The sequence below is a fragment of the Corella eumyota genome, chromosome 1 (assembly GCF_963082875.1).
Source record: "Corella eumyota chromosome 1, kaCorEumy4.1, whole genome shotgun sequence".
In the NCBI taxonomy this organism is placed as follows: Eukaryota; Metazoa; Chordata; class Ascidiacea; order Phlebobranchia; family Corellidae; genus Corella; species Corella eumyota.
Window position 1 is genome coordinate 6,154,180 of NC_137490.1, and position 11,855 is coordinate 6,166,034.

An 11,855-nucleotide genomic window follows, 5' to 3' on the forward strand; every position below is an offset into this window, starting at 1 on the left:
TTTCTTGCTCATTTGATGAGCTGGAAGCCAAATATCTTACCAAACTTCTATTCAAATTGCAACCTTTCTTAAATATCTTTAGTGAGCGAATCATTTTTATAATCGCAAGAAATCTAGCAGAAAAATATGCAAATATTAATTAACAATTGAAGTTTTTTTACCTATTTTTGCATGCCTTAAAATATTAAGTTATGGAAATTAGTAAATTTTTTAACAAAAAATATCAAATATTATGTTTTTTTAACAATTAAAATGATAGTTTTATTTAAAGATCGAATATAGTACATAGCTCACAAAAATAAAAAGTATAACAAAAAACAAGGAGGTTTGGAGCTTTTAAATAAAACTTCCGTCATCCAAACGTTGTATTTCTCTAAAATTTGGACCACGAGTAAACATTAATTTCATCAATGGTTCCTTATTGTCCTTTAAAGTTTTATTTCTATATTCTTTAGTCATTTTAGATAACAAAGGGGGTAACGGAACATAGAGTGGAAATTCTAATTGTTCTAAAGATTTTGGTTTAAATTCAGTGTAAGACTTTTCAATATGTTTTGGAACAATTCTCCATAGATTTTCATTCATATTATCAATTTGTTTTTCATAGCCTTCGCATCTTCCCTTATAAGTAAAAATTCCCCACGCAATGCCATGACTCAGTTCCTGATCTTGTGTATCAACAAAAACGCGTGTGACTCTCCAAAATGACTTTTCTTGAAGGCGGTCGGATCGAACCACAAGTCTTCCAACACCCCAGTTCGATACTTGTGATAAAACTTGAAACAGTTTTTTTTCATTCTCGATTCTTTCATGCATTTTTTCTGTTAAAATTTGATGCGAACTTTTCACTACTTCATGGATTGATGTGGTTGGGTATTTTTGTTTAACAAAATTTAATAATCGTTTTTCTACGGAAACCGCTATTTGGCTCGCCATTTGGGTTTGTTTAAAACACACAAATAACAACAAATCACTTAGATTTGTTGAAATACTTGGAAAAGTAACACGTGCGCCGGCAATGTCAGTTTTAAATTTAATATGAAGAGATTCCTTGTCGCCCACTACCGACGTGTAATTTAATTGAATTTTTTAAAATTTTTTCACGAACATTTTATAGTTAATTATCCTCAGTCTAAGAAATCGCCTAACAGCCTATACATTAATCAACATACGTTACCCTGTCCCAAAGTATATATAGAATTATTAGCTATTGCCTTGTTATTATTTGCAGTGTAATGTGCTTTTCTACAAAGGCGATAGTTTTTTTTACTTTTTTATGAAATTTAAAGCCCGATATCTCGAAAATTACTTAATCAAATTTAATAACAATGATAGAATTGAGAAAGATAAAAAAATTAAAAATAACCTTGTGGTTTATCAATGCTTTAAGGCAAACTTTTTTAAACTTGGTATCTTGTAAGTAAGAATTATTGTTTTAACAACATAGTATTAAACGCGTTGTTATGTTTTTTGTGATTAAGTTGACTATTTTGTAGAGATAGTAAATTTAAATCAATTAACTTTTGACTGTGTCGTAAATAAAAATAACTACGAGGTTACTATATGTCAAGCAGCTATTGTGACGACGATCAGGCGATTAACATAAATTTAGACAGACAAGTTAAGAAAAAGGGAGTAGGCACATAAATCAGCGCATTCGATTGGTTACGGCGTAACGTAAGGCGCTTTATAATTGCCGGCTCGGGCCCTTCGATTTTACTATGTTACAATTAAACAATAGGCAGATAAATAAGCTTATAGAAGAAAGGGTATTGGCCAATTGTCATAGATACGACTACAATTACGTAAGAATTTAAAATTAATATATTTACGACCGAAGGATCAATAGATAACATTAGCGAAAACAAATAAGGCACAGTTTTTATTTTTTTTATTAAATCAGATGTTTTAATTTTATCTATTGATAAAAAAGAAAACTACCCATTTTTTGAAATTTTATTTACTGAGTGGGATTGGCTCTAAAATAAAATTTCAATATGTTTTTTTATAAAAGCTTTAAAATTAATTTTTATTCAGATTTTGCAAATTTAATATTAAAATAAAATTAAAAAAAATAATATTGATAAAGAAATGAAGTGGGTTGTTAACTTGCTTGCTGTGGACATTTTCTTGCATGTAATTGTTGAAGCTGACACTGGGGTATCTGGGTGGATACAATCACTTTTATCATATTCTACAGATGCGGGTATGTATTTATATATATTTAAGTTTAATAAATTTTATACTGGTCCAATTTTTAGATATTTAACAACCATAATACCATACACAGTGTTTATGCTATTTGTTTTTTTTATAATAATAAACTAAAAATTTTTTACTAATATGGTTTAATTTTTAAAGATATACCGCACAGTCGAACTAAGCGAAGTTTATTTAACTTTCAAAGTGTAATTCAATGTTTTCAACCTTGGTCAAGTGTGTTATCAACTTATGGTGATTATGGATGTTATTGTGGGTTTAAAGGTCATGGTCGCCCTTTGGATGATACTGACAAGTATGAAAATTTTAAATACCAATTGTGTTTATTAAATTTTATTGACGACCCTGTTGATGTATCATGCAATTTTTATTGTATAAAATTCATTGTTGAAATATTTATGGATAGATTTATTTTTTAAAACATTTATGTAGTGTTTAGCAGTAAAATCATACCAAAATGTTTTTTTATTTTAAAAGAAATTTATTTTTAGATGTTGTTATTGGCATGATAAGTGTTATGATGCTGCTGAACTTAAAGCCACTACCATGTCAGAATGGATGATCGGAAGTTACTTAACCGAGTACCATTTTAAATGCATAAACAATCAAGCTGTCTGTAGTAAGTTTACTAGAATATAGGCCAAGTAAAAACCTTTTTACTCTGTTTTTTTTTCGGATTTTCTTTTCTATATACTTAAGGTTGGTTAATAAAGGTGTGGTTAAAGTGATGATATCTTAAGTCCAAAGTCTAACATCTGCTTACCTTTGTTTTTTATTTTAGAATCTGATGCTAATAATGAATATCAACAATCATTTTGCGAATGTGACCGAAAAGCTGCTGAATGCTTTTTAAATAATCGTAAATCATACAGCAATGCCCTATTTAACATCGATACAAAGAAATACTGTAAGAGTTAAATTAAAAACAAAGATTTAACAATATTTTTAAACTTTTTCCATATTTTTTACATAAACTATAATAAGAAAATTGTTTAAATATTTTAATGTTATTAGGTGGTAAAAATGCAAACTACAATGGTCTTGAAACACACACACATATTTGTAAGTATTTTCTATGTGAATATATAAGTTTATCTAAATTTGTATTTATTTAATATTAATATCATAAAAATCAAAAAATCGATTTTGTAACTTTTTTGTCGCTTCAATGTAATATTTATTGTATATATATTATATATATATAATTATCTTATTTATAATTTTATTTATGCACGAAAAGCTTAAATAAATAAAAAAAATATGTTTATTGACAGTGTATAAACTGTACACATGTTCCTTGGCTGCTGATCATGATCGCTGCTGCATTAATACTGGGTATAATTCTGTGTATGAAATATGCTGTGGTGGTAGAATAAGGTAATAAAAAAGTTGTAATGTTATTGGCAATTTTTTATACACGAATTCGTTAATAGGCTATTTCTTATAGCCTATATAAGAAATGCTTTAAATTAACCTACCAAAAATATTTTAAACAAATTTTTAATATAGCAAACGACCACAAGCATTTTCGACGATAATTAGCTGCTGTCATAACAAAATTTATGATACACGAAAATATCAGTGTTGCTATGGTTACCTACATCCTAAATCACGGCATATTAATTGCTGTGGAAAAAGTGGTGAAGCCGTTGATACAAGAATATCAAACTGTGTTGACAAAAAAACAGCTCGCTTACAATCTGATTTGAAAACTAATAACAACATAACAAGTGATTCCTTATAAAATATAAAATTTTTTAATTTGTTAAAATGTTTGTTTTGTAATTATTTATAATCAGGGAAATGCGAATGCGAACTTCGTAAAATGTAAAGTTTTGTATAAATGGTGTTTTAGGAATACGTATGCCAGTTACCAGAATGTGTATTGTTTCAGTGCCTTTTTATATATTTTTTCTGTATTTTACCTTTGTTCCAGTTCTTTTTTATGCCTCCTTCTTATTTTAGCAAATGGCATCAAATATTTGTAAAGATGTGTGTGTTTATTGTTTACCATATTTTTTAACGTTTTACTTAACAAAGGTGCGTTTAATTATAATTAACTTCATATTTTGCATGTATTAATTTATTTTTTATCAAATATTAACTTTCTAAAAAGAACTGTAAGTTTCATGTCTTGTTGCACTCTTTACTACATTACAAAAACAAATAAAATTTATGCATCAAACTTTAAAGTTTGTTTAAAAAAACAAAAATTGTTATTTAATTAAATCTGTTGTTTACTAAAACACATCCTACTCTATTTTGATATTTTTGTTAAACAAAAGTATTACTTGTTTACAAAAATGCTTTTATGGGAAAAACCAAATTGGAAAAATGTGTAGGTTGGATTTTTATCAAAATTTATTTTGAATATAGAGTAGTTAGTTAGCTTATTTATCAATTCAGTTAAAAATTTGCAGCAATTTTTAAATATTCAAAAAAGAGTTTTTTACTCTGTTAGCTATGATGCTAAAACAGCACCTGGTCTTCTTATGTTTGAGTGTTAACGTGTTTTACTTAGCAAGTGCTGATGAATCGGAATACGAATATTATGAATATATAGAAAGTACCAACAGAAGGTAAATATAACAGTCTAAAATATTTTTTGAAATTTCAACAAAGTACAAAACTTGATGTTAAAGTTTTACCAATACGATGGCTTAACAAGAAATTTGTGATTTATAGAATAAGGAGGGTTCTATTATTTAATGACAAGCTGCTGTCAGTTAAGGTTGAAAATTTTCCATTAGGAGAACCTGAAATGTATATGGACTTTAAGTAAGCAAATCATGTTTTTGATTAACCCACACATAATTAATTGAAGTAAAATGTTTTTCATACTTTTCAATGTTCAAGGTATTTTTCCTCAAGACAGCTTGATGAACTGTTTGATATAAATGGGAACAAAATAGGAACTGCATATCGGTATTACTATAAAGATGAAACTTTCGATACCTGTGTTATAGTAAATGCTAATGCAAGTAAGTGTATTATTTAACCTTGCATATTTAAAATATATTTTTTTGTTTAAAAATTAATATTTCACTTAAAAGTAAATGTAAAAAATTTAGTCTAAACACATAAATAACAGTTTGTTGAATACTTTATATTTTTAGCTAAGTTTGATTGCCCAGCTGTATTTGAAATGTACATAACCAGCAAAACATCCTACAAATTTGCAATGTTTCCAAATCCTGCTATTCCAAAAATTTCAACTAATGAAATTGCTTTATGCTGCTCTTCCATAAAACTTACAGTTTCACTGTTTATGGTTATCACGTTTGCAGTGATACAGTTTATCTTATTTGGTAAATAATTTGTTGTTTGAGTCAAAATGACTTTTGTTCTATATTTTATTAATACAAAAACGTTGCTGGTGGTTTATTGAGCAAATAAGATTAAGTAACTGCACAAAAGGTAAAAACAAAGGTAGAAAATATTATGTTAAAATGAAAGGTTTACTTAACATAAGTCTGGTTAATAACAAGATTTTCGATAACACTTTCGAAGAGGAAACAGTTAAAAAAAATTAAAAAAAAATTATAATATAATTGTACATCACATAAAAGTAAAATTCAATTAAAACAACTTTAAACTAACCTAATTTTTCATAATTAATAAGGATTAAAAAAAAAATAATGTTGCCTTTAACATAAAAAGAATAATTTGAAAAAATAAAAAATATTTCATTAAATTTAACTTTTAACACTCTTGAAAGATTTAATTGTAAATAGATGGATCTTTTGGGGCCTCTATAGGAGCTAACCCAACAAGAAATTTAAAAAGCCAAGTTGGTATCTTTAACCAGGACGGAATATATTTCGCAAGCCAGATCTGGTTTGCTCCAACCACCATAAATTTAAAAGATTTCATGCTTTGTGGCCTGAATCCTGAAAATGTATTAAGTAGGAAGTTTAAAGTATTGACTAGTTATATGCTATAGGTAAATGTATCCATGAACCCCAACATTTTAAAGTGTCCGTAATAAAGCACAATAAAAAGCTCAAAATTAGATCACATGATAATTATTTGGCAATATGCTTATTAATATCCAAAACTGCCTTACCTTTAATATCTTTGACATTGTATTCACTTGCTATATCAGCTGACAAGTGTATTCCACCAGACTTTTTCATGATGTTTGGGTCTAGAAAAGTTAAAGTAATCGATAATAAACAAAAATGATCAGGTTTATTGGATTTCTTATAAACCTTACCAATTAACATATGTGAGATACATTTTCCTGAAAATTCTGGGGATTCTGCATTTTCGACAATCCACCTGGTTTGCTGCAAAATAATATAAACTAATGTGTTAAGGTACAAATGAACATGTATAAAAAAGTATTGTGGTAAAAATATGTTTAATTTTAAATGTTTTGATTTTTCAACATACTGCTGCATCTGGTCGTTTTTGTTCCTCAGCTTTTTTAACTAATTCCAGCATTGATTCAGTTTGAACTGCACCTGGCCAATATGAAAGGCAAGCAACATTGCTTTTTCTTAGCTCGACTGCACAGTCTCTTGCCATGCGGTCATTCTGTAAAACAGTTTTGTTTTAAAATTTCCACTGCTTATTGTTTTAATTGGTTTAACCTAGTGGGAATTTTGCAATAAAAATGAAAAACTTTTTTGTGCATTAAAAAGCTTGTAAGAGCTTAAAAAAATTAATAATATGTGAATTACTCACAGCTTCTTTTCCAGTTCCATAGACAGGATTTGCCATGTATGTTAGACCACCAATTGAGCCAATATTAACAATAAGACCAAATCTTCTGGGGACCATTAATCGAGCTGCATACACTGTACATATATAGTGGTTTCTAAAACAAAATTACATGGTATTTTTTTTTGTATATATCTTTATCCTCGATGTGGGAAAGTCGAATGCGCGACTTAAACATAGAGTAACATCAGTTACTCCGACCCAGTCTCCGAGTTGCCTGTGGCAGTTTGAGATATTATAGATTATAATTGCCCGATAATTATACTGCTGATTAAGTGCTGGATCAGCAGGAGTTCACACCGTTTAAAGCGCCTTACTCAAGGGCGCTACAGCATGAGAACAGTGAGGATTGAACCCACGACCTCATGTGTGGTGTAGCAAGTGTTCTTACCACTACACCACGCTGCCGGTTTTTAAGTAGCTTTAAGTAGCATATACCAATATATATATATAATTAAAGCCTTGCATATAAGACCAAACATAGAAACATATGTTAATTTTACTTTATATACTTTTATTACCTTAGCCCTACATTGTTAATTGTATCCCAACTTTCCACTGGATCAAGATCCCAAAACAAAGATTTGTTTTTATCTAACAAATACTAAATAACACAAAATAAATAATTAAACAGCTAGGGTTAGCTAATAATTGAAGCAAATTTACTAAAAATTTGTTTAAATAATTTTAAAATTATAAACAAATTTTATTTTTTTAATTAAAAGTAAATTAAAAGTAAAAAATATATATATTTACGTCAACCGCTGCATATGCATTGTTGACCAACAAATCAAGTTTGTTGTTTTGCTCATTTGCTATTTTTTCAAACAAGGACTTCACATTTTCAGGATCCGAATGATCACACTCACAGGTTATTAATTTACCAGTAAGCCCTCTTTCTTTTGCCTGTAAACCATTAATATTTTAATTACTGCTTAATGGTTTATTTTTATCTATAAAAAATAAAATGGCCTTTAATAATTTTTAATGCCAAAATTTAATATATATATGATTTTACTATCTTTTATATAAATTGCGTTAAGTAGAGTTTAACCTCAGCCACGACTTTGTTTAATGTGATGTTAGAACGTCCTGTTATGTAGCAGGTTCCTCCGTTAGCAACTAGTTGTAAGGCAATACCTTTGCCTATTCCACGTGATGCTCCAGTAACAAGACATACTCTTCCACTAAGATCAGGCATATTTTTTAAATTTCTGATGCTATTAAACAGTATAATAAACTCCTTATATTATGATCAAGCCGAACAAACATTCGTAACTGCGCAATAGAAAAACTGAAAAAGGTAAAGTGTAAACAAGATGATTAGGCAGAAAAAGAATATTTTTTGACTCTTTTACAGAATTTAATGACCTTATCTCATTTTACAGAATTTAATGACCTTATCTCATTTTTATATCCTTTATTTTGCAAACTGTAAAAAGAATAAATTATTAGGTAAAAACAAACTATCATTAACTTTTGATTTAACTTTCGTTTAAATAAACAAACGTATCGGAAATGCATTTACAATCACTTGGTGCAATAAAGAATAGCAGTGTATGAGCGAGAGTTTTTTGAAAAAAGTGATATGAGAGAATAGTTTTCCTTTCACTTGCGGTGCGGCATTTTTGATCCATGGAGTAAACTGATATTAAAAAGAAAGGAATTCGGTAGGGTAATTCATATTCTGCAAAAATTGTTATTTATTTTGAGTACTAACCTATTCAGTTTGAGCGTAATGCATTGGTGTAACATTGCTCTTATGTTTTGCACGCCTTTTGTTGGTTAAATCCTTTAATTTTTTAGCTAAGTTTGATTGCCCTGCTGTATTTGAAATGTATGTACATTACGGGCAAAACATCCTACAAATTTGCAATGTTTTCAAATTCTGCTTTTCCAAAAATTCCAACAAATAAAATTGCTTTTTGCTTCAGTTCCATGAAACTTACAGTACCACTGTTTATGATTATCACATTTGCAGTGGTACAGTTTATCTTATTTGGTAAATAATTTGCTGTTTAGGTCAAAATGACCCTTGTTCTTTATTTTATAAATACAAAAATATTGATGGTGGTTTATTAAGCAAATAAAATTCCGTAACCACACAAAAGGTAAAAACTAAGGTAGAAAAAATATGTTAATATAAAAGGGTAACTGAACATGTTAATAACAAAATCTAACAAGATTATTACAAAATTTTTCGACAACACATTCGAAGCAAATAATTAAATAGCTAAAAAATCATAATATAAATTGTACAAAATATATAGGTAAATTTTATTTGGAACAACTTAAGACTGAACATTTTTGTATAAATGATAAGATTTAAAAAAAACAATTCATGTTGATATTAACATAAAAATGATGATTTAAAAATAGAAATTTAATTGAATAATTCATTAAACTAAACTTTTACCACTTTGCATGTAAAAAAATCAATTGTAAATTGATGGATCTTTTGGGGCCTCCACAGGAGCTAAACCAACAAGAAACTTAAAAAGCCAAGTTGGTATTTTTACCCAAGATGGAATATACTTTGCAAGCCAGATCTGGTTTGCCCCAACCACCATAAATTTAACCGAATTCATGCTTTGTGGGTTGAATCCTAAAAATATAATAGAAAGTGTCAACGTAGTAACAAAAATAAAAAAGGCCTATATTATTAGTCATACAACATTTTAGCAGCCAGAATACTGCGATGGATAAAACACTTGGCTTCACAACATAAGGTTTTTGGTTTTATTCCCAAATTTTTAACGTTGTAGTGTTCTCAACTAAGGTACAATAAACAACTTAAACTTTTGCTAAGCTTAAACGAATCAGCAAGTTTATTATCTGGCAATATGCTTACTAACATCAAAACTGCCAAATAAAACTTAAGAAAAGGCAAAGTCTGTTTCTCTATGTTTAAGTTGGGGTTTCCACATTAAAAATAAAAATATACAAAAAAATTGTAAATAAAGTTGATATTTTACTAAATAACAAAACAATTAATTTGAATTTTTTTATAGGAAAATGTTAGCAAAACAAAGTTTACATACCCTCAATATCTTTAACATTATATTCACTGGCTATATCAGCTGACAAGTGTATTTTACCAGACTTTTTCATGATGTTTGGGTCTAGAAAAAAAAGTGAAAATAATTGATCCTATAGTAAGTAAAAAATAATCAGGTTTATTAGTTATACAAACTCACCAACTAACATGTGTGAAATGCATTTCCCTGAAAATTCTGGAGATTCTGAATTTTCAACTATCCACCGGGTTTGCTGCAAAATAATATATATAAACTAATGTATTACAGGTACATACATATAACAAAAATAAATATGTACTGAAAAAGCATCATAGTAAAAAATATATTTAATTTTTTTTAAAACATACTGCTGCATCTGGTCGTTTTTGTTCTTCAGATTTTTTAACCATTTCCAGCATTGATTCAGTTTGAACTGCACCTGGCCAATATGAAAGGCAAGCAACATTGCTTTTTCTTAGCTCGACTGCACAGTCCTTCGCCATGCGGTCATTCTGTAAAACAGTTTTGATTTAAATTTTTATTGTTAATTTTTCAATAAAAATCAAAAATTTTTTTGTGTATTAAAAAGCAAAGAAGAGTCTTATAAATTAAATTACTTACAGCCTCCTTCCCAATTCCATAGACAGGGTTAGCCAAGCCCATGTATGTTAGACCACCAACAGACCCAATATTAACAATAAGACCGAATTTTCTGGGTACCATTAAACGAGCTGCATACACTGTGCATATATAGTGGTTTCTAAAACAAGATAACAAAACATCTAAGTATTTATGAAACATAGACCATTTCCTTTATAAAATATATATATTTTAAACACAGAAATTTTATTGTATAAATATACTTTTATTACCTTAGCCCTACATTGTTAATTGTATCCCAACTTTCCACTGGATCAAGATCCCAAAACAAAGATTTGTTGTTATTCAACACATACTAAAAAAAACAAAAGTTAAACACTGAACAAAGCTACATGGGGTTATCTGATGGTTTAAGCAGATCTACTAAAATATATAAATAATTTTAAAATTAAAAAAAAATTTTAGTTAACCAATTAAAGTAAACAAAAATTTATTTACATCCACTGCTGCATATGCATTGTTGACTAATAAACCAAGTTTGTTGTTTTGCTCACTTGCTATTCTTTTAAACAAGGACTTCACATTTTCGGGATCCGAATGATCACACTCACAGGTTATTAATTTACCAGTAAGCCCTCTTTCTTTTGCCTGTAAACCAATAATATTTCTTCAAAATTCAATATAAGCTTTTACTATCTTTTATATAAATTGCGTAAAAAAAGTTTAACCTCAGCCACGACTTTGTTTAATGTGATGTTAGAACGTCCTGTTATGTAGCAGGTCCCTCCGTTTGCAACCAGTTGTAAGGCAATACCTTTGCCTATTCCACGTGATGCTCCAGTAACAAGACATACTCTTCCACTAAGATCAGGCATATTTTTTTAAATTTCTGATGCTATTAAACAGTATAATTAACTCCCAATATTATATTATGATCAAGCTGAACAAACATTCGTAATTGCGCAATAGAAAAACTGAAAAAGGTAAAGTGTAAACAAGATGATTAGGCAGAAAAAAGAAAATTTTTGACTCTAGAAATTTTACAGAATTTGATGATATCTCGTTTTTATATACTTTATTTTGCAGACTTCATTAACAGTAATAAATAATTTAGTAAAAATAAACATTTATAAACTTCTGGTTTAGCTTACGTATAAATAAACAAATGTATCGACAATGCATTTACAATCTCCTTGTGCATTAAAGCATAGCGATATATGAGCGAGAGGATATTAAAAAAAGTGATATGAGAGAATAGTTTTCCTTTCACTTGCGGTGCGGCATTTTTGATCG

General features: G+C 28.6%; 5 protein-coding genes across 5 annotated transcripts; 2 read left to right on the forward strand and 3 right to left on the reverse strand.

Moving 5' to 3' along the window:
• Positions 1-109: 109 nt before the first annotated feature.
• Positions 110-1,018, reverse strand: LOC145763441 (small ribosomal subunit protein mS34-like). Its single transcript, XM_082574885.1, has one exon. The coding sequence runs from the start codon at positions 934-936 to the stop codon at positions 337-339; it is 600 nt and encodes a 199-aa protein (XP_082431011.1). The 5' UTR covers positions 937-1,018; the 3' UTR covers positions 110-336.
• A 1,023-nt stretch (positions 1,019-2,041) lies between these two features.
• Positions 2,042-4,397, forward strand: LOC145763440 (uncharacterized). The gene is made up of 7 exons (XM_082574884.1): positions 2,042-2,206; positions 2,362-2,515; positions 2,712-2,839; positions 3,002-3,127; positions 3,235-3,282; positions 3,495-3,597; positions 3,730-4,397. Exons 1-7 carry the CDS (start codon positions 2,092-2,094, stop codon positions 3,962-3,964), a joined length of 909 nt encoding a protein of 302 aa, XP_082431010.1. The 5' UTR covers positions 2,042-2,091; the 3' UTR covers positions 3,965-4,397.
• A 286-nt stretch (positions 4,398-4,683) lies between these two features.
• On the forward strand, positions 4,684-5,536 carry LOC145749234 (uncharacterized). Its single transcript, XM_082565024.1, has 4 exons — positions 4,684-4,799; positions 4,906-4,998; positions 5,077-5,201; positions 5,337-5,536. Exons 1-4 carry the CDS (start codon positions 4,684-4,686, stop codon positions 5,534-5,536), a joined length of 534 nt encoding a protein of 177 aa, XP_082421150.1.
• Positions 5,537-5,654: 118 nt separating this feature from the next.
• On the reverse strand, positions 5,655-8,208 carry LOC145746398 (dehydrogenase/reductase SDR family member 1-like). The gene is made up of 8 exons (XM_082564683.1): positions 8,000-8,208; positions 7,702-7,851; positions 7,467-7,549; positions 6,910-7,042; positions 6,616-6,759; positions 6,437-6,509; positions 6,287-6,367; positions 5,655-6,110 (listed from the first exon to the last, which is right to left on the reverse strand). The coding sequence occupies exons 1-8, from the start codon at positions 8,144-8,146 to the stop codon at positions 5,941-5,943; spliced, it is 981 nt and encodes a 326-aa protein (XP_082420809.1). The 5' UTR covers positions 8,147-8,208; the 3' UTR covers positions 5,655-5,940.
• Positions 8,209-9,104: 896 nt separating this feature from the next.
• LOC145746390 (dehydrogenase/reductase SDR family member 1-like) lies at positions 9,105-11,509 on the reverse strand. The gene is made up of 8 exons (XM_082564671.1): positions 11,291-11,509; positions 11,061-11,210; positions 10,835-10,917; positions 10,584-10,722; positions 10,331-10,474; positions 10,143-10,215; positions 9,987-10,067; positions 9,105-9,550 (listed from the first exon to the last, which is right to left on the reverse strand). Exons 1-8 carry the CDS (start codon positions 11,435-11,437, stop codon positions 9,381-9,383), a joined length of 987 nt encoding a protein of 328 aa, XP_082420797.1. The 5' UTR covers positions 11,438-11,509; the 3' UTR covers positions 9,105-9,380.
• Positions 11,510-11,855: the final 346 nt, after the last annotated feature.